Source organism: Phacochoerus africanus, chromosome 15 (genome assembly GCF_016906955.1).
Source record: "Phacochoerus africanus isolate WHEZ1 chromosome 15, ROS_Pafr_v1, whole genome shotgun sequence".
In the NCBI taxonomy this organism is placed as follows: Eukaryota; Metazoa; Chordata; class Mammalia; order Artiodactyla; family Suidae; genus Phacochoerus; species Phacochoerus africanus.
Window position 1 is genome coordinate 61120182 of NC_062558.1, and position 21658 is coordinate 61141839.

The window sequence follows — 21658 nt, forward strand, 5'->3', positions numbered from 1 at the left end:
GCCTTCTGCTTAACCTGTTTAGCAGGGTTGAAGTACTTCAAGGTTAACAAGTAATTGTTTCCGGGTGGTGTCAGCCAATGGTCTTAATGACTTTTAGACTCTGCACAAATGGAATTATAGTACCTCTAAAGCAGCATTTCTCCACCTTGTCACTGTTGACCTATGGGGCCAGGTAATTTTTGTCATGGGGCTGTCACCAGACTTGTAGTGTTTAGCAGCAAATCTGGCCTCTTCCCACTTGATGCCATTAGTGTCATTCTCCCTAGCCTGTGACAACCAGAATTCTTTTCAAGGGGTCCACATTGGTAGGTGGAACACTAAACTTATCTGTCTAGTTTTCTGCTAAGGTGATGTGACTTTCTTTATGGGATGGTCTCTTTGAAATTAATTTTTGTATATTTTGATTTTGCTGTACTTAATATAAATATAAAACCTTTTGTTCATGAGAGTTTTAAGAAACTTAGTCTTTTGGTTAAAATAGTTACTGCTTTGTCCACTTGGCCTGTAACCTATACCATATCTAGGTGTTTAGCTTCAGCCTTGCCTTTAACTGTGTTAAAGACAGTGTTTTTGTGTCTCTGTGGTCAGCACTGTCTCCTGTTCTTCCAAGAAACCTTTTCAGCCCTTTCTCACCTCCTTCCCCTTCCCCTCTTTCTACTCCTTTCCCAGCCTGAGCAGATGACTCAGCTTGTTCCAGAGATAATGGAAGCAATCCTTGTGCTTTCCACCTACAAACTTCCCTGCCTCCCAGCTCCTTTCCCTCTTGCCCTCCCTCTTTTTGTCTTAGTTCTGAATGTTCCTGTCCTTTTCTATATCCTTGATCTTTCTTGTGCTGGCTTCTTCTTGCCAAGACTTCCCTCCCATGTCTCTTTCTCACACCTGTCTCCTGGTCCCCTTCCTGCCATGGCTGTGCTGGTGGAGACTCCTGTTCTTCCTTGCCTGGATCTCTGCAGTCACTTCCTAGCTGGAATTTTCTTTCTCCTGTCTCTTCCTCTAGCCCCAGAGCATATTTGAAATGGTCTTTTAAAGATAGAATAGATCATGACGCTGCCTTCTCAGTCAGTTTCTTTCCACTGTCCTTATGACTAAGCTCACACGCTGTCCCATGGTTTACGAGTCTTCTAGTTGGTGTTGTTTCTAGGAGGTCTGCCCTGGGCCTGTCTTCCCACCCCTCCTGGGTGGTCTCCTTTCCTGGGGCTTCCATTCTCCTGAGTTGCAGGTGTGTTTGCTCAGAAGCATGACGTGTTCTCTTTGCCACCACGCACCCCTCCTGTGGTCATCCCAGCCTCCCTGCACTTCTTCCTCCAGGACGTGTCCCCTGCCCCTCTGGTGCTTTTGGTCTCCCATCTGTGTGCCCTGTGGCCTCTGCTATTCCCTCTCCTGGTGCGAATGTAGCCACTTGTTTAAGTGTCTGGCTCTTGTGCCACTGTATACTTGGTGATGTCTTGGGACTGTTTCCTGATGTTTTGCTTATTGTTCTGTCTCCAGTGCCTCCATATTGTAAGTGTTCAACATATATTTGTTGAGTTAATGAATGTATAATGGTTCTCTTCCTTTTTTTTAATTTTTCATTTTATTTATTTATTTATTTATTTATTTATTTTGCTTTTTAGAGCCCCACCTGTGACATATGAAAGTTCCCAGGCTAAGGGTCCAGTCGGAGCTGCAGCTGCTGCCCTACACCAGAGCCAGCAACACAGGACCTAGCCACATCTGTGACCTACACCACAGCTCATGGCAATACTGGATCCTTAACCCACTGAATGAGACCAGGGATCGAACCCACATCCTAATGGGTACCAATTGGGTTCATAACCTACTGAGCCACAGCAGGAACTCCCTGGTTGTCTCCCTTTTAAGTAAATGTTACAATAAAAGTAATAACTTTGGGATAACATATGGGACTTTTAATTTCACAATTAACTTTCTCATGTTTAGTACTTTCACTTTTAATACTTTTGTTTTCCAATTTTATTTCAGAAAAGATTTAGGTCATGCTCAAATGATAGTTGATGAGCTGTTTTCCTCTCACTCTGATTTGGATTCTGACCATGAACTAGACAGAGCTGTTACCCAGATCAGTGTGGACCTGGTGGACGATTACCCAGCTTCTGACCCACGCTGGGCAGAGTCTGTTCCCGAGGGTAAGAACATCCTAGTGTGAATGTTATGGAGTGAGTTGTTTTGAGAAGAATATTCTGGTTCTTTTGTTAAAGCATTTCTCGATGTATACTTCTTATTTTCTGAAACAATTTAGTATGAATTTTCAATATTTTTTTAAAAGGTTGTAACTTTCCTCATAGTAGATTTGAAAAGGGCTCAGAACAGAATAGAAACTGAGCAGCAGAAACAAATCCGACTAGAAACCATTAGGTTGCGGGTTCAATCCCTGGCCTCGCTCAGTGGGTTAAGGACCCAGTGTTGCCATGAGCTGTGGCGTAGATCACAGATGTGGCTCGGATCCTGCGTTGCTGTGGCTGTGGTGTAAGCCGGCAGCTGTAGCTCTGATTAGACCCCTAGCCTGGGAGCCTTCATATGTCACAGGTGCAGGCCTAAAAAGACAAAAAAAAATTAAAAAAAGAAACTAAGGGACATTGTGTATTCTGTCTGAAGCAGATTAATTAGCCTTATTAGCTTTCTAAGGATTTTATTTCCAAAAGGAAATTGCTGGCATAGGTAGGCACTTGGCATTTATTAGCCCCAAATTAAATGATAATGTTAGCATAACTGCTGAATTTGGCTAATAGAAATTACACATTTCTCTAAGAGCAGCAGTGATCAAGTCTCAGCATGTGGCAGTGGGCACATGTCCTCCCGTCTGCCCTGGGTGACTGTCTTTCTCAGCCTCCGCACAGCATCAGGGGCACTTGGGGGTTCCAAGGACCATGGTACTCTCTTGAGCATCCTCTCTTTGTAACTTTCTACCACGCAAGTAAGCCTCACTGGAGGTTTAGGAAGAAAACAGTGATCACCTTCTTTGATTCTTTTAATCTTTAAATGATTAAACTAATAATAACTTTTGTGTTTTGAGTAAACACAGTATGAATTGTGTCAAACTCCCAGAATTTTCCTCTAAACTTTTAAACTCTTGGGTAATGTAATTAATAATTGCATTGAGGAGTTCCCATCGTGGCTCAGTGGTTAACGAATCTGACTAGGAACCATGAGGTTTCAGGTTCGATCCCTGGCCTTGCTCAGTGGGTTAAGGATCAGGCATTACCATGAGCTGTGGTGTAGGTCGCAGACGTGGCTCGGATCCCGTGTTGCTGTGGCTCTGGCGTAGGCCAGTGGCTATAACTCCAATTTGACCCCTAGCCTGGGAACCTCCATATGCCGCAGGAGCAGCCCTAGAAAAGGCAAAAAGACAAAAAAAAAATTGCATTGAAAAGTTGATACTTTTCCTTTTGTATAGATTTTTCTTAACTTATAACTTTAATAGCAGTAATTCTTGTAAAGCCAGTTTTTGTTTTTTTGTGTGGTTTTTTTTTTTTTTGCTTTTTAGGGCTGCACCAGTGGCATATGGAAGTTCCCAGGCTAGGGGTCGAGTTGGAGGACAGCTGATGGCTCTGTGCCACAGATACGGCAACTTAGAATCCAAGCCATGTTAGTGACCCACACCACAGCTCAGGGCAACGCCAGATCCCCGACCCACTAAGCAAAGCCAGGGATTGAATCTATATCCTCATGGATACTAGTTGGATTTGTTTCTGCTACACCACAATGGGAACTCCCAAAGCCGGAATGTTATATGTGTAAGTCTTGTTATTGTGTTTCAACAGAAGCACCTGGGTTCAGCAATACATCACTGATTATTCTCCACCAGCTCGAAGACAAGATGAAGGCCCATTCTTTCCTTATGGACTTCATTCACCAGGTGAGCACCCAGTCACAGGGAGCAGGGATGGCCTTGACACTGGCCTTGTTGTGCCTTTTTCACTTCTCTCCAGGACAGCGTGACCCGTTTCTTGCTTATTCCAGGGTGTTTCATTGACTAATGTCCATTTTCTCTGCTGACTTAAGTAAGTATTCCAGGGCTGTGTGGAGGCCCATTACTATAAGAATCAAAGCTCCATTGAAAAGAAGATAAAAAGAAGGAAAATGGGATATTTCAGTAGACATTTTATTTCAGCTTTTCTCATTACAGTCTGTGATACCCTGTGCTGCATTTGAATTTCCTGTGTGCTTTTATGTAAAACTTAGGTTTTTGTGTATAGATTTTGTATTATTAGAAAGACAGTGAAGATTCTGAAGGCGGCGACAGGTTTTTATATGTGGATGTTTAGTACTGAGTTGCCTTTGCCATCAAATACTCATTTAAGGTATTTGTTTTTTTAAGGGGTAGGGGAATCCCCATTTATATTGCGCCTAAAATTAGGAAATGTTTTTACTGCTAGACAGAATTATTACACAGAATGGCCTGTCCTTGCCTTGTTGATTTAGTTGTGGCTCCCAGGCATGGTCCAAATGAACTAATTTAATCCCATGTTTACATATTTTTCCCACAATCAGTAGTGCCTCCATGTTGAAGAGATTCATGTCAGGTCACCTCACAGAGCTTTCCACAGTGACAAGAATGTCCTGTGTCTGTGCTGCCCACTGGCTGCTGGGCACTTGGAACAAGCTGGGACAGCTGAGGAAATTAATTTCTTTTTTTTTTTTTTTTGCTATTTCTTGGGCCGCTCCTGCGGCATATGGAGGTTCCCAGGCTAGGGGTCTAATCGGAGCTGTAGCTGCCGGCCTACGCCAGAGCCACAGCAACGCAGGATCCGAGCCATGTCTGCAACTTACACCACAGCTCACGGGCAACGCCGGATCGTTAACCCACTGAGCAAGGGCAGGGACCGAACCCACAACCTCATGGTTCCTAGTCGGATTCGTTAACCACTGCACCACGACGGGAACTCCTAATTTCTTTTTAATTTAAATTTAATTAACTTAAATCTGTCAACACTTTGTTGGATCTGTAGTCACCTTATTGGACAGTGTAGTTCTAGATGATCCCAGAAATGTTTCTTATCCTGCATTCTGCTTCAGTTTTAATGCATGTTTTGGCTCCTGTCTACTCTTACTGTCTTGGCAAGAGAACTTCATTTGTTCATTGAGTCTTTCTTTTTTTAGTGTTTTAAGTGGGCTACAGCTTAATGGGGAAAAGATACAATGTTTTCTCCTGATGTAACTGTTTAGTCAATTGTATCAGCGATTAGTATGTTACAAACCACCCCAGGATGTGTGGGTTAAAACAGTTCTGTGGGTTAGTGGGCCAGTTCTTAGCTAATGTCATCTGAGCCCACTCCTTGAACTGCATTTAGGAAGGGCTGGGCTGGCAGGTCCCTGGGCGGGGGCATATCGTATCTGACTGGCAGTTGGTGCTGTCCGTCCACTGGGGCCTCTTGGTTCTTCTCCACTTGGTCTCATCCTCCTCCAGCTGGATGGGTTTCCTGTGGTCTCAGGACAGCACTCGAAGGGGATGAACTTAGAAGTTGTAGGCTTCTTAAGGTCTCACCTCAGATGTCACACATGTTGTCATTTCCTCCAAAGTGACATTGATCAAAGCAAGTCACAGGCCAGACCAGATGAAAGGGGCTGAGAAATTGATTCTGCCTCTCTGTGGGAAGAGTGGCAGAGGCACATTGCAGAGGGGGTATGTGCTGGCATGGGTGGAGTCCGTGGCCCTGAAGTGCCACCCTGAGGGGACGCTAATTTACCAGAGGGAAGAGAGCCATGGAGCTGGCACAGTTGCAGCATCTCTTGGCACAGCTTCCCTGAGCCTCAGACCCTTCTGGAGTCACAAAGCTGTTGGCAGCAGTGTCCATTGCAAGACCATGTCCAGCTTGATCTAAAAATCCTACTCCGCCTATGCCTTTATATTTCCTTTAATATTAGAGCTTACTTGATTGAAGAATTTACACTAATTGGGAAAAATGCCCAAGTAGATACTTGTGTCTAAGGAAGTAATTCTACATATAAGGCCCTCCTCCTCATGCTAGACTCAGCACCAACAGAGTCGTGACTTCATTCCACAGGGTGCAGAGTGACATCAGTGCCTCTGCACAGCGTGCCTCCAGTGTCCTGGGGTCAGGGGCCTGGGCCTGCACACGGTGTGGGGAAGCAGAAGCAGGGGTGAGGGATCCTCTTCATGTGTGGCCGGCAGGATAGTCACGTGTAGTGATAGCTTCACCAGCAGGCAGTGCTGTGATGTGGGGACACATAAAGCTAGCAGTCAGGGTGCCTCCACTTTAGCGTTTGTGAGGAAACAAGGGAATGCAGGTCAGGGAGGCCTGTATAACTCTTATTTTTAAATAACCAGGTGAACAGGTTGAATAAGTTAAGATAGATGGATTCAATGAAATATTCAATGGCCATTAGAAATCTAAGTCAGAGGAATATCTGAATATGTAGTGAAAAAAGAAGATGCTGTCAAAACAAGGACCAGAATGGAATATACACTATGACCCCTTTGTGTTTTAAAAAAGATCTCTTCTAGCACATAAATACCATGAAAACAAAGGAAATTTAGCCGAAGAAGTAGCTGCAAGTAGAATAGACGGGGGCTGGGGACTTTTACCTCTCTGTACTATTAAGTTTTCTAACCATGCATAGTTTTTATTCATATCAGAAGGAATTCTCTGGGGATTTGGACTACTCTTCATTTTTATTTTCTGTGTTATTTTTCTGTATTTAAAATAAACCTCAATATATAAAGATTACGTCACTTTTTTTTTTTCTTTTTAGGGCCACTCCCGTGGCATATGGAGGTTCCTAGGCTAGGGGTCAAACTGGAGCTGCAGCTGCCGGCCTGTGCCTCAGCCACAGCAACACCTGATCGGAGCCGCATCTGTAACCTGCACCACAGCTTGTGGCAACACTGGATCCTTTACCCACTGAGCGAGGCCAGGGATTGAACCTGTCCTCATGGATACTAGTCAGGTTCTTAACTCTTAACCCGCTGAGCCACAACAGGAACTCCAGGTCACTTGTAAATGAAATGAATTTTACTTAAAATGTGGAAGAATGTTCACTATTTATGTCCATCTCTTGGCTTCTTCCTAGTTCAGGTTATTCCAGTGCTTTATCAAATGAGAAAGTTAGGAAAACTCCTAGAACTAGTAACACACCAGAAATGGACATCAAGCAAATCAGAGGCAGCTGAAGCAGAGGACAGAAGACTCTGCTCCTCCCCATGGGTTTAGGGTTCTGGACATCAGCCCTTGAAGATGGAGATGGCTAAGTTTCTAGTTCCCAAAGATCTGGAATCTAGGGGAGTTGATCGATATAGATAGAAAAGAGCCATTTTGTGATTCTGACAACTGTAAACAATAATTTGAGGAATAAGATAGATAGAGACAATAGTAGTAGACAGAATCTCTGGGGTGACCTTAATCTTGGAATAGGAACATCTGTATTTTCTTACAGACGTAAATGGCCCTGGCGGGAAGTGTGTGTGTATTAGAAACAGCCTAGAAGAGAGGGGGAAGGGATAAATTAGGAGTTTGGGATTAACATATACTCACTACTGAATATAAAATAGGTAGCCAAGAAGAGCCTACTGTATAGCATGAGAAACTGTACTCAGTGTTTGGTAATAACATACAAAGGAAAAAAATCTGAATAAACATGTATCTATATACCTGAGTCCCTTTGCTGTACCCCTGAAACTAACACAACATCGTAAAGTCAACTGTAGGTCAATTAAAAAAGGAGAAAGAAATAGCCCAGAAGAGAGACAGCTGGAGTTCTTCCTGGGGAGGACTGGGGCCAGGTCTCTGTACCTGGTGTGACTGCATCCTCCTGTAGGTTACAGTAAATGCTTGCTCAGAATACGTGTTTGTCTCAAGGTTGGCCTATTTGGACGTCTTGGCACCTCTCCGGTGAGAGGGCTGCCGATGGCAACTCGACTGCTGCTGTGTGAGCATGCTGAGAAGTTGTCAGCCGCAATTGTCCTCAAGAACCACCACTCGAGGCTGTCGGACCTTGTGAATACGGCAATACTGATCGCTTTGAATAAGAGGGACCGTGAGATCCCACCCAATCTGACCCCTGCTGATGTCTTTTTCAGAGAGGTAAGAGCAGGTCCTCCTGCCCTCAGTGTGGCCTTGCAGGCTGCACCATTTCCTGAATGGGCCCCCGGCCAGGAAAGGGTGGAGGACAGAAGATCCTCCATGTTTTCTGGGTAAATGGTCACTTGTTTTTTGCTTTTCCTGTAATTTTGATTTTGTAAAGTTGACGTAGAGGTCCTCCCTGTCACGTCTGGATGTTTCCTTTGTCTCTCTGCCCCGGAAGGACACCTTTGGGGCGGGCTCTCTGGCCCCTGGGTTCCTGTCCAGTTTGACAAAGGGCTCCTCTCCAGCCACCTCCATGTTTCTGTAGCTGCAGCCTCCCGGTGCCCCTTCAGGCCCAGACTTTACCTCCCTGCCTTTGCTAGCTCTGGGGGCTGCACCCCTTCGCTAAACTCCCCAGCTACCTGCTAGCTTCCCATTAGAAAGCTCAGAGGAAAAGAAGAACCTGCTGTAAACTTGGGAGGGAGAAAGATTAAGGTGCTGGCCAGCCGGTGACATAGTTCTTGTACCTGTGCAATGCCTTATAACCTTGTGAAACAGCAGGGCTGACTTTTCTGTCTCCCCTTCCAGGGGTTGATGCTAAGACTCAGAGGCTGATCATCATTTTTTTTTTTTTGCCACATCCGTGGCATGTGGAAGTTCCTAGGCCAGGGATTGAACCTGCGTCACAGCAGTGACAACGTGGGATCCTTAACCACTAGGCCACCAGGGAGTCCCCAGTAGTCTCTGAGACAGCAGACGCTGGCTCTGAGCTGGTGTTGAGTGTGCTCTCTTGGGCTTGCTAGTAGGTCACTTCTGGAATGTATAGGCCTGTCCCTGTACAATTCAATAGGACTGTCCTTCTGTTGTGGTATTATCTGAGGTTGGAAACAGTGCCAGCTCTTCCCCTGGCTCTGTGGAATTTGGAGTTGTTTTTGCATTTGGGAAACTTTTCTATCTGGTGCCTCTAGTTTTATTTCCTTCTTCCTACAGTCTAACTATAATCTAGTATCTAACAGCCTATGCCAAGAATCTCTTTTATTCTGAATATTTGATGTACTATAACCTAAAAGTAATTTTTAAGACTCTGAACTATTTTCAGCTCTGTTGACTCCATAAATGCATCTAGTTTGAAGAAAACCTAATTTTTATACATTTGGACCTTTTTTCTAGGACATGTAAGGCAGAGCACTTTTTTAAAAAAATTTTGTTTAATCTAGGAAATATACCTAAAATCTGAATGAAAAAGAGCAATTCACCTCAAAATTTTGTGATCTAACAAAACTTGTAATTTGTGCCCCTTTTTGTCTTTTTTTTTTTTTGCCCCTTTTTGTCTTTACATACATAATTTTACATGATGAAGATTTTTAAAGAAATTATTAAGAACAAATTGGATCAAGAGCCTGTTTCCTTTTTGGGCATTTGCATAAAAGTGCAGAGCATACTAGTTAATTAAATATAGGTACAACTTTCCAATTAACTGAAAAAGGAGAAGGATTTGGGATTTATCAGTTGGATACGTAATTCATGAGTAGTAGCTTAGGAATATGACAGAGAAAAAAAAAAAAACAAATAAACCTGAAAACGTGATTGGTTCCTTAAGAGAATGGTCCACATGTCTAAGACTGTTTCCATCACTCTTTATCTTCTTTTTTTTTCGGTCTTAATTCAGGGCCCCCTTCATGGCATATGGAATTTCCTAGGCTAGGGGTTGAATTGGAGCTGTAGTTGTTGGCCTACACCACAGCTACAGCAACGTGGGGTCTGAGCCACATCTGCGACCTACACCACAGCACACAGCAATGGATCCTTAACCCGTTGAGCAGGGCCCAGAATCACACCCACGTTCTCATGGATACTAGTTGAGTTTGTAACCCACTGAGCCACAACAGGAACTCCTGTAACCTAGTACTATTAGAAGGTGACGTTGAGACTAATAGCTATAATAAACAAATATTTCATTTACTTGATATTTATTTATTTATTTTTTTTGTCTTTTTGTTGTTGTTGTTGTTTTTGTTGCTATTTCTTGGGCCGCTCCCGCGGCATATGGAGGTTCCCAGGCTAGGGGTCGAATCAGAGCTGTAGCCACCGGCCTACGCCAGAGCCACAGCAACGCGGGATCCGAGCCGCGTCTGCAACCTACACCACAGCTCACAGCAACGCCGGATTGTTAACCCACTGAGCAAGGGCAGGGACCAAACCCGCAACCTCATGGTTCCTAGTCGGATTCGTTAACCACTGCGCCACGACGGGAACTCCCATTTACTTGATATTTAAATAAGAAATCTACTTGCTAGCAATCCTGAATTTGCTTGTTTATCAGGCTTAGTTATTTGGATTCTTGACCTAACTTTTCTTTTACAGATTTGTTTGCATCACTACCTGTTCCTCTGACTAGTGATCAGAGGATAGACTTAATGAGAAAAGTCCACTAAGTTGCTTCTAAGTAGATGTAATTGTCACGTAGTTTTTGTTACCAGCAGTTGCCATCTCTGTCCTTCCCCAGGTGTCCCAGGTAGATACCATCTGTGAGTGTTTACTGGAGCACGAGGAGCAAGTATTAAAGGATACATCATTGGAATCAGTTGAATGGGCCGAGGTGGTGATCAATGTGAACAGTATTCTCAAGGTACAGACATACGGTGACAGCTTGAGCAAATGAAAGCCCAGACTGTGAATAGAGGAGAGGTTTTCATATTCCTACTCTGCATCACGAATAATTGATAGTGGTTTAGCCATTTGTGAATTGAAAAAAGTTATGAAAATAGCAGTCATTTTATCAATCCGTTGGCAAACATTTTGAGCGTAGGCCTTGCGCTTGTTAAAAGTTTGTATAATCCTTAATTCTATTTGGTAGAATAAACATTTCATTTGGAGAAGGATATATTTATATATAAGTTGGCATATGTATTAATGTTACTGTAATTATCTAAGTCTCTTTTAACTATTTAAAACCTCACTGCTTAACATGATTGATTAAAATGTTCCATCTAATTTCAGCTATTGAACTTCATAGTAATGGTTTTCTTACTTTGGTTAATATAGTTTTCTAAAATCGAAGTTAAATTATGGAGTAAAGCAAATTTTAAATGCAGAAAGAACCAACAAGTAATCCTATAGGCCTTTGCTGAGTAATTTTTTGTAATATTTCAAAAATAGACTTTGACATTTCAGAGTATCTTAGAGTAAAATTCCTCAATTTTTTTTATTTTGTCTTTTCTGGGGCTGCACCTGCAGCATACCGAGGTCCCCAGGCTAGGGGTCTAATTGGAGCTGTAGCAACCAGCCTACGCCAGAGCCACAGCAACTTGGGATCTGAGCTGCGTCTGCAACCTGCACCACAGCTCACGGCAATGCTGGATCCTTAACCCACTGAGCAAGGCCAGGGATCAAACCCGCAACCTCATGGTTCCTAGTTGGATTCGTTAACCACTGAGTCACAACAGGAACTCTGGATTCCTTAATTTTTTGCATGTGATAACACACTTCTTTTTTTTCCAGGACATGCTGCAAGCTGCTAGTCATTATCGGCAAAATAGAAGCTCCTTGTATAGAAGAGAACCCCTAGAAAAAGAACCTGAGTATATCCCATGGACAGGTGAGATTACAAGCATTGAGCCCAAATATACTGATGTATTAGCAGTTGTTCATGATGTATTTCTAACGATCAGTGATTTAGGGAAGCATATTATTCCCCTAGTGCAGGTCTATAAGTGAGAAGATAAGTGCCATTTTAAAAATGAGCAGTTCTTATGAAAATCACTTTATTTCTTTGGAATAATTCATGGGTCTCTCTATAATTTATTTTTTAACTGGTATTTCTGCATCTACTGGGTTTTAGTACACGTATTCATAGAAGTAGTCCTTGGCGGTATTGATGATATTTTATGTTGATTTAGTACAAGTAAGTAAGTGGAGTGCATTAAAGGAGTTTAGAAGGAGGAAGAATCACATTTACCTTGCTTTGCTAGGATGTCTCCATGGAGAAGATGGGTTTGTGCAGGACATAGAGAAGTATCACCTGAACCCCTATTTGATTTCTTTTTCCAGCACCCCATGATGAGATAGAATTTTTAGGTGGTTGGTCTTTCCCCAGCCATTATAAAAACTTTACCTATCCTATTCTTTTGTATGATTTCACAGCAACAAGCGGTCCTGCTGGCATCCGAACAGCAATAGTACGGCAGCATGGGATCATCCTGAAAGTGGTTTACCCCCAGGCAGACAGCAGCCTCCGGAACATGGTGACAGAGCAGCTGGTGGCGCTGATTGATTGCTTCCTGGACGGTTATGTTGCTCAGCTTAAGTCTGTGGACAAATCTAGTGACCAAGAAAGATATGACAGTCTGGAAATGGAATACCTACAGAAAAGATCAGATCTCCTATCTCCGCTTCGTAAGTACATGATATTAAGTGAGAGCTGTGGCTGTCTGAATCTGTGGAACAGAGGACAGAGTCACATCAGTAATGCAGCAGGTTATTCAGAGTAGTAGCGTTAATCCAACGGTAGTTCAAAACTTAAAGCAAAGCTTTCATTGTATAGCTCTCTGTGTTCACTTATTCAACCTCGTTGTCATTACTTAGTGGGCACAACTATCCTAGACAATGCTGAAGGTGATTTAAACATGAATAAATCAACAGCCTGTGGCAGCTGCCTTCAAAGAGCTTATCGTCTCAAACCCTCACAGGAATAACCAGAACACAGAGTGGGGTGGATAAGGGCCGTTAGAGGTTGCAGATAGATGGTGTGGTTGTTTAGCGAAGGGCACATGATTGTCACAGCCGGGATTCAGAGAAGTAGCTTGCCTCGCTGGTACGTGAAGGAAGGGGATAGCGTTTTAGGTAGGCAGCAGTGAAGCAAGGACTGAATATGCATCTTTAATGAGTTATATGGATTATGAAACTAAATGCCAGTACCTAGGAAGGTTTCCATTCATTATTTTTAGTATGTAATATGAATAAAGATAAAATTTCAAGGAATATTTTTTATTACACATTGTATTTTCACTAACGGGACTTTTCCCCATCTGTTCTCATTGCCACAGTCACACTAGGCCAGTATCCCTGGGCTGCTTCATTAGCAGAAAAGTATTGTGACTTTGATATCTTAGTACAAATGTGTGAGCAGACGGACAACCAGACCAGACTCCAGCGCTACATGACCCAGTTTGCTGACCAGGTGACAGCCGTGGGGGATGTAGGCAGCAGATCCTACAATAAGGCTTTTGCTTTTTCATATCTTGCTTGGGGATTTTGAAAGATGGTACAGTCTTTTCGCAGTTAACTAAATACTAATTTGTACATTATGTTTCCTAGTAAATTGGCAGAAAATCTCTATATAAGATTCTTTGACTTTTGAAAAATACGCTGAGACTTTTATTTCTGTTTTTATATTTTCAGTTCTAATGAAAAGTCCTTAGGTATATGTGGGTGTTGGTAGAGCTCTGGAACTTGAATAGAAGATCTTGGGAGCTACTTTTACAGAGTTCAAATTTCCATATACCTAAGAGTTTTGTTTTCCTTTTTTGACAGCGTGCTAGGGGTCGAATTGGAGCTGTAGCTACCGGCCTATGCCACAGCCACAGCAACTTGGGATCCAAGCCACATCTGTGACCTACACCACAGCTCAAGGCAACGCCGGATCCTTAAGCCACTGAGCGAGGCCAGGGATCGAACCTGCAACGAATCTGACTAGGTGGTTCCTAGTCAGATTCGTTAACCACTGAGCCATGACAGGAACTCCCCTATTTTTTTTGTTAATGCTTACTTTTTTTAAAAGAAAGTTCCCATTGGAGTTCCCATCATGGCGCAGTGGTTAACAAATCCGACTAGGAACCACGAGGTTGCGGGTTCGATCCCTGGCCTCGCTCAGTGGGTTAAGGATCCGGTGTTGCCGTGAGCTGTAGTGTAGGGCACAGACGCGGCTCAGATCCTGTGTTGCTGTGGCTCTGGCATAGGCCAGTGGCTACAGCTCCAATTAGACCCCTAGCCTGGGAACCTCCATATGCCACGGGAGTGGCCTTAGAAAAGGCGAAAAGACAAAAAAAAAAAAAAGAAAAGAAAGTTCCCATTATGACACTATTTAGGTGAATTTAAGTTGTTGTTTTAAGGCAGTTTATTTAGTCAGTTGATCTTTATGTAAAAACTGATTTTTTTTTTCTGACTTTAAAAGTAACATTGGGGAGTTCCCATTATGGCTCAACAGTAATGAACCCTACTAGTATCCATGAGGTTGCAGGTTTGATCCCTGGCCTCGCTCAGTGGGTTAAGGATCCGGCATTGCCATGAGCTGTGGTGTAGGTCACAGACATGGCTCGGATTTGGTGTTGCTGTGGCTGTGCTATAGGCCAGCAGCTGCAGCTGAGATTCAACTCTTAGCCTGGGAACTTCTACGTGCTGTACCTGAGGCCCTAAAAAAAGAAAAAAAAAGTAACATTGTATAAAATTCAGGAAACCACTATAAACGAAAAAGATTAGGTACGCTTTTATAATTCTACCACCCGGAGAGAATTGTTTTTAACGTTTGATTTATATTCTGTCTTTCTGTACTACATTATTATAGACATGTGTGTTTCGTTAACTGATGTATCACAGTCCATATCATTAAATATTACACAACCACATATTTAATGATGTTATAGTGATTCATGGACTAGATATAACTTACCTTATTCTACCAGTACCTGATTGCTGGATGTGGCTTATCAAGTATTTCACAATAGTGCTAAAGGAAATACTTGGTGCCAATCATAATTTTTATTCTTTTTAAGGATTCTTGTTCTCTGTTGACATTTTCCATCCATTTTTGCTTTGTTTCTTTTATTTTCTTTAATATGTTTGTATTTTAAAGTCCTTTTGTACTAACTCCAAAATGATCATTTTTAAGTCTACCCTCTGTTGCCTCTGTAGTCACATTTTTCTGCTTATCTCTTGTGATATTTATTTATTTATTTATTTATTTATTTATTTTTGTCTTTTTAGGGCTGCACCTGCGGCATATGGAGGTTCCCAGGCTAGGGGTTGAATTGGAGCTGTAGCTGCCAGCCTACACCACAGCCACAGCAATTTGGGAACCAAGCTGCATCTGCAACCTACACGACAGTTCACGGCAATGCCGGATCCTTAACCCACTTCAAGGCCAGGAATAGAACCTGCCTCCTCATGGATGCTAGTTGGGTTCATTAACCCCTGAGCCACTATGGGAACTCCTCTTGCCATTTTTAAATTGTATTTTGGACATTTTGTATTTAAAGAACTGTAAAGATGGAAATCAATGCTAATTTTTCCCCTGGGAGGCAGATAAAATGAGAGGCAGATCACTCAGTTCATCAGGAATAGAGGTGGGCCAGGGATTGATTGCAACTTTTATTACATTCAATAGATGTTCTGTGTGAATCATATGTAGATTTACAAAAAAAATTTTTTTAAACCAGAACATTTATTGTGTGAGTTCGCTAAGATCCTTAAGATTAAATTTTTTTTATTATAGTTGATTTACAGTGTTTTGTCAATTTCTGATATACTGTAAAGTGACCCAGTTATACATACTTGTACATTCTTTTTCTTACATTATCTGCCATGTTCCATCACAAGTGGTTGGATATAGTTCCCTGTACTATCCAGCAGGATCTCATTGCTTATCCACTCCAAATGCAATAGTTTGCATCTACAAACTCCAAACTCCCAGTCCATCCCCTTCCCTCCCCTCCCCTCCCCCTTGGCAACCATAACTCTGTTCTCCATGCCTATGAGTTTCTTTCTTTCTTTTTTTTCTTTTTGGTCTTTTTGTCTTTTCTAGGGCTGCACCACAGCATATGGAGGTTCCCAGGCTAGGGGTCAAATCAGAGCGGTAGCCACCTGTCTAAGCCACAGCCACAGCAACGCAGGGTCTGGGCCGCATCTGTGACCTATACCACAGCTCATGGCAACACCGGATCCTTAACCCACTGAACGAGGCCAGGGATCATGGTTCCTAGTCAGATTCGTTAACAACTCAGCCACGATGGGAACTCCTGTTTCTTCTCTGTAGATAGTTTCATTTGTGCCATATATTAGATTCCAGATATGAGTGATATGCAGTATTCATCTTTCTTTTTCTTGAGAACCTCTTAATTCCATCCATGTTGCTGCAAGTAGCATTATTTTGTTCTTTTTTATGGCTGAGTAGTATTCCATTGTGTGTGTGTGTGTGTGTGTGTGTGTGTGTGTGCGAGCACACGCACGCACGCATATATGTATGTGTAGACCATATCTTCTTAATCCATTCATCTGTCAGTGGACATTTAGGTTGTTTCCATGTCTTGGCTATTGTAAACAGTGCTGCAAGGAACATAGCGGTGTATGTATCTTTTTCAATGAAAGTTTTGTCTTGATACATACCCAGGAGTGGGATTGCTGGATCATATGGTAGTTCTATATTTAGTTTTCTAAAGTACCTCCATACTCTTTTCCCTAGTGGTTGTAACAGTTTACATTCCCACCAACAGTGTAGGAGGGTTTCCTTTTCTCCACACCCTCGCCAGCATTTGTTATTTGTAGACTTACTAATGACATCCATTCTGACAGGTGTGAAGTGGTACCTAATTGCAGTTTTGATTTGCATTTCTCTAATAATTAATGATGTTGAACATTTTTGCATGTGCCTGTTAGCCGTCTATATGTCTTTGGAGAACTGTCTCTTCAGGTCTTCTGCCCATTTTTCAATTGGGTTGTTTGTTTTTTTGCTGTCGTTGTGTGAGTTATTTCTATATTTCAGAGATTAAGCCCTTGTCGGTTGGATCCTTTAAAACTATTTTCTCCCATTGTGTAGGTTGTCTTTTTCCTCTTTTTTATGGTTTCCTTTGCTGTACAAAAGCTTGTAAGTTTGATTAGGTCCCATTGGTTTATTTTTGTTTTTGTTTCTGTTGCTTTGGCATTTGTATGGTTGATGTCAGAGAATGTTTTATTTTGCCTACATTCTCTTCTAGGAGTTTTATGGTGTCTGGTCTTATGTTTAAGTCTTTAAGCCGTTTTGAGTTTGTTTTTGTGCATGGTGTGAGGGTGTGAGGTATTCGTTTGGCTTTTTTTTTCTTTTCAGGGCTGTACTTGTGGCATGTGGAATTTCCCAGGCTAGGGGTGGAATGGGAACTACAGCTGCCAGCCTACACTACAGCCACAGCAATGCAGGATCCAAGCCACATCTGCAACCTACACACTGTTCATGGCAACGCCAGATCCCCAACCCACTGAGTGAAGCCAGGAATTGAACCCACATCCTCATGGATACTATTTGGATTGGTTTCTTCTGCACCACAATTGGAACTCTGAGGTTTGGGGTTTTTTTTAATGTGTTTGTGGGAGAAAATGAGTGCCACGTCCTAACTGCTCAGCCATCTTGATCCTGCCTCCCCCTTTGTTACATTTATTTCATTTCTGATTTCAAAGTTCTTGTGGGACTGGTGTATTTCTTGCAGAATCTCCCCTTTACTGGGGCTATCTCTGAAATACGATGAGACTGCAAGACATTTTTGTCTTCCTTCCAGCCCAGCCTCTCATAGCACTCTAGCATCCCGCAAACATCCTGCATGGAAAGCTGGCTGGAGTTTGGGGCCTCTCTGGCACACAGTTCTACCCTGAGAACCTTTCATTATGGAGTGATAGAGCCTCGGCACTGCCCAGTAGAACTCTATGATAATGGAGATCTTGCTCGTAGATGCTATCTCAGATGGGAGCTCCTGGCCACAGGTGGCCATCGAGTACTTGAAATGTGGCTGGTGTGACTGAGGAAATGGATTTTACATTTTAGATTAAACAGCTACATGTGACCAGAGACTTCCATGCTGGACAACACACATCTAGAGTCTGTGATCTTGAGCCTTCAGCAAGACCCCTTTCTGACTGAATGTTCTCATTAGGCAAATGAGGTGATTAGCCCTACAGTGTAGGAAATTTGTGTTTAAAACAGGATTTCTCTTCCGGAGTTTAAAACCTCTGGAAGAGGAGTTCATGTCATGGCTCAGCAGTAATGAACCCAACTAGTATCCATGAGGATGTGGGTTCGATTCCTGGCCTTGCTCAATGGGAAAGATCCAGCGTTGCTGTGAGCTGTGGTGTAGGCCACAGACTCAGCTCAGCATTGCTGTGAGCTATGGTGTAGGCCAGCAGCTACAACTCTAGTCCTGAGGACTTCCATGTGCCATGTGTGTGGCCCTAAAAAAAAAAATTTCCTTTGGAAGAAATTTATTATCAGAAGTGTATTTTTTAAAACTGTATTACTAAATATTATTGGATTCTTGGCTCTTTTCTTTGTAGAATTTTTCCGACTTTCTCTTCCGTTGGTATCTTGAGAAAGGAAAGCGGGGCAAATTATTATCTCAGCCCGTTTCTCAGCATGGACAGTTGGCGAGTTTTCTGCAAGCTCATGAGCATCTCAGCTGGTTACATGAAATTAACAGCCATGAATTAGAAAAGGTAAGAAGGATTCAGTTATATAGAGTAGGTTTAGGCAATTTTTAATTTAGTTTTAACTAGGTTTTTGAATAGTTGAATACTAGTTAAATACTACTTACAGATTTTTTTTAAAGTATGTCTCCTTTCACATAATTTGATACAAGTATTTTTCATTTATGATGGTATTACCATTACTTGCTATACCTCAGTTGAAAAAAGAATTAAACCTATTATGACTTGACTATTATTACAGTGAAATAAATCACAAAAACTTTAACATGTAAATAGCAGTCATTGGCCTTCTTTTGTAATGAATTTTTCTTATAATAAAAATGTTCAAATTACCAGTCAAAACAGTACATGAATTAAAGTCTATCCTTGACAGGGTGTCAAAGTGAATATATAATTGTTATAGAGCAAATGTTTTATTTATGTCTCATTTCCCAGTGATTAGTGTGGGTGACTGATATTTATTGTGTAATCACTCTCAAATTATGGTACTGTTCTGTTTTTAGGTTTGTTGATAGTGCCTTGATCTTCCATTGATAGAGCTTGGTTAGGGGTAGGGGAACCAAGTTTGGGTTGTATTTAACCTTCATTTCAAAATGTGAGTTAGTATCCAGGACCTTACTACAGTTTTCATATTTTGTTTATTATAGGCTCATGCAACACTTCTAGGTTTGGCAAATATGGAAACTCGTTACTTTGCAAAGAAAAAAACCCTTCTTGGTTTGAGTAAATTGGCTGCATTAGCTTCAGACTTTTCAGAAGATATACTACAAGAAAAAATTGAAGGTAAAAGACAGTATTTGAACCAGAAGACTACACATGAGTCATGCTGTCAGTGTACTCTTAGAATGGGTTCCTATTAGCGCTTACTGGGACCCACTAGAAACAGGAGCCCTTTCTCCTTTGAGGGAGTGCTTTCTGGTCAGTGTCCTTAGACAGTTACCCATTTACATAGTCAGGATTCCCTTTCTATAGAAAAGGAATTTGTGCTTTAAGTAAGAATTTCTGAAGAATAAGTTCAAATGATTTGAACAATATTTGGATTACCACCTTAGTGACTCAGATGCTGAGAACCAGAACTGCAAAGAAACTTGACGTTTACTTAGTGGGTTTGCTATAGGTGGTAGTAATTTTGAAGCTATTGGTTTCAGAATTCAAAACTTTTTGGTGTCATAATAGTGAAACCATTTTTTCTATATTGTGGATTGATATGATTGAGTGTATTGTTATTTTTGAGAACCAAGGAGAAAGGAGATATAAATACAGAAGGAGCCTGAATTGCAGATGTCAGATATAACCGTGGTTGTCTGAAAAGTGTATTTCTTGGCTCTGTCACCACCTAAAAGTGGTGACATCTGGTAGCATGAGTCCACCTATCCCATACTTGGTTTGAGCTCCCACTTCTCCACAAAAGGAAATGAGGGGTTACCGAGGAAATTATCTTGGGGAGTCTTGTTGGGCCAGAAAGCAGGCTTAATGTTGAGATGTCAGACAACACAACACAGCAGCTTCCACTGGCTGAGTTTGGGGATAACTTCAACAACAAAAAGAATGATGGCAAAAGATTTTATTTCATAGTTAAAAAAAAAAAATCCAGGAGTTCCCATCATGGCACAGCAGAAATGAATCCAACTAGGAACCATGAGGTTGCAGGTTTGATCCCTTGCCTTGCTCAGTGGGTTAAGGATCCGGCGTTGCGGTGAGCTGTGGTGTAGGTCGAAGATGCGGCTTGGATCTGGCATTGCTGTGGCTGTGGTGTAGGTCGGCAGCAATAGCTCCGATTAGACTCCCTAGCCTGGGAACCTCCATATGCCTCAGGCACAGCCCTAAAAAAACAGAAGACAAATAAAAATAAAAATCCACAGGGATACCCGGAAGAGGAGAGGGTCAGTGAAATGCTTCTTTACAAAAAAAGTGTCCCAGCTAACAACTGTAGAAGGGCTGATTGACTTGAGAGTCACCATTTTGCAGTCGTGGTGAATAAGCAAAGGATGACCACTGAGTTTAGAGGTTAGGGAAGGAGGATATTCTCATGTTTTCAGAGCATCATTGCACAGGTCTAGTGGACACTGTCACCAGCAGTGAGATAAACTAACATTACATACTTCTTGGAGTGACATAATATGCCAGTATATAATACCAGCCTGTGTTGTGTTCCTGCCAAAAATGTTCAACTTGAATCTAATCACAAGGGAACAGTGAGATATACCCTGGTTGTGGGGCATTTTATAATATGTACCATCAGCCCAGACTCTTCAAAATTCAGCAGCATGAAAAAAAAGACAAGAGGCTAATTTAGATTAAGGGAACCTAAAAGTCATGACAACTAAGTGCAGTGTGAGTTTATTGATTGGCTCCTCCACCGTCCCCCAAATAGCCAAAACAACGATAACAAGTGTTTTGGGGACAGCTGGGGAAATTTGAACATAATATTAGATGATATTACTATTTGATGTTAAGTTCTTCAGGCCTGATAATATTTTGGTCAGATGTCCTTGTTTTTGGAGATACATGGTGAGGTATTTAGAAATGAAATGTCATGATGTCTGCAACTTTCTGATTTAGGGGAAAATGGGCAGATAGAGTAGAGATGGCAGATGTTAACAGCAGGTGGCAGGTATACAGTCCTGCACATTGTATTCTTTAAAAAGTTCTGAAATCCTTCAAAGTACAAACTGGAGGGAAGTATCTCAGCCATGTGGTCAGGGGTTCAGTGTATATAAATAAGGATATTTGGCTGCAAGGCTTAGCCTCTAAGTTCTGAATTCAAATTATACTGCTTCACTTTTTCCCTCCAAGGGGTAGGTGTAGTGGAAGGAGTCTGGACAGAAATTGGACAGATTGGAGTTCCCATTATGGCTCAGTGGTAATGAACCTGACTAGTATCCATGAGGATGCAGGCTTGATCCCTGGCCTCACTCAGTGGGTTAAGGATCCAACGTTGCCAGAAGCTGTGGTGGTTGCAGATGTGGCTCAGATCTGACATTGCAGTGGCTGTGGTGTAGGCTGCCAGCTACAGCTCCGATTCCACCCCTAGCCTGGGAACTTCCATGTGCCATGGTTGTGGCCCTACAAAAACAAAGAAATTGGTCAGATCTAGTTTCATATATTCTCTCCAACTTACTGGCTAGCTTTATGATCTTTGGTAGCTCATTTACCCTCCTAAGTCTCTGTTTCCTCGT

The 21658-nt window shown here is 42.1% G+C and overlaps 1 protein-coding gene across 2 annotated transcripts in view; it reads left to right on the forward strand.

Annotated features, from left to right (window-relative positions):
• The window catches only part of NUP133 (nucleoporin 133), a 55304-nt gene that overhangs the window by 21897 nt on the left and 11749 nt on the right, over positions 1 to 21658 (forward strand). For both annotated transcript variants that reach the window (XM_047760359.1, XM_047760360.1), the window contains exons 13-21: positions 1981 to 2144; positions 3780 to 3874; positions 7836 to 8060; positions 10546 to 10668; positions 11541 to 11637; positions 12183 to 12434; positions 13085 to 13218; positions 18330 to 18488; positions 19127 to 19262. In XM_047760359.1, coding sequence (XP_047616315.1) covers positions 1981 to 2144; positions 3780 to 3874; positions 7836 to 8060; positions 10546 to 10668; positions 11541 to 11637; positions 12183 to 12434; positions 13085 to 13218; positions 18330 to 18488; positions 19127 to 19262 — 1385 coding nt within the window. The remainder of the gene's footprint in view (positions 1 to 1980; positions 2145 to 3779; positions 3875 to 7835; positions 8061 to 10545; positions 10669 to 11540; positions 11638 to 12182; positions 12435 to 13084; positions 13219 to 18329; positions 18489 to 19126; positions 19263 to 21658) is intronic.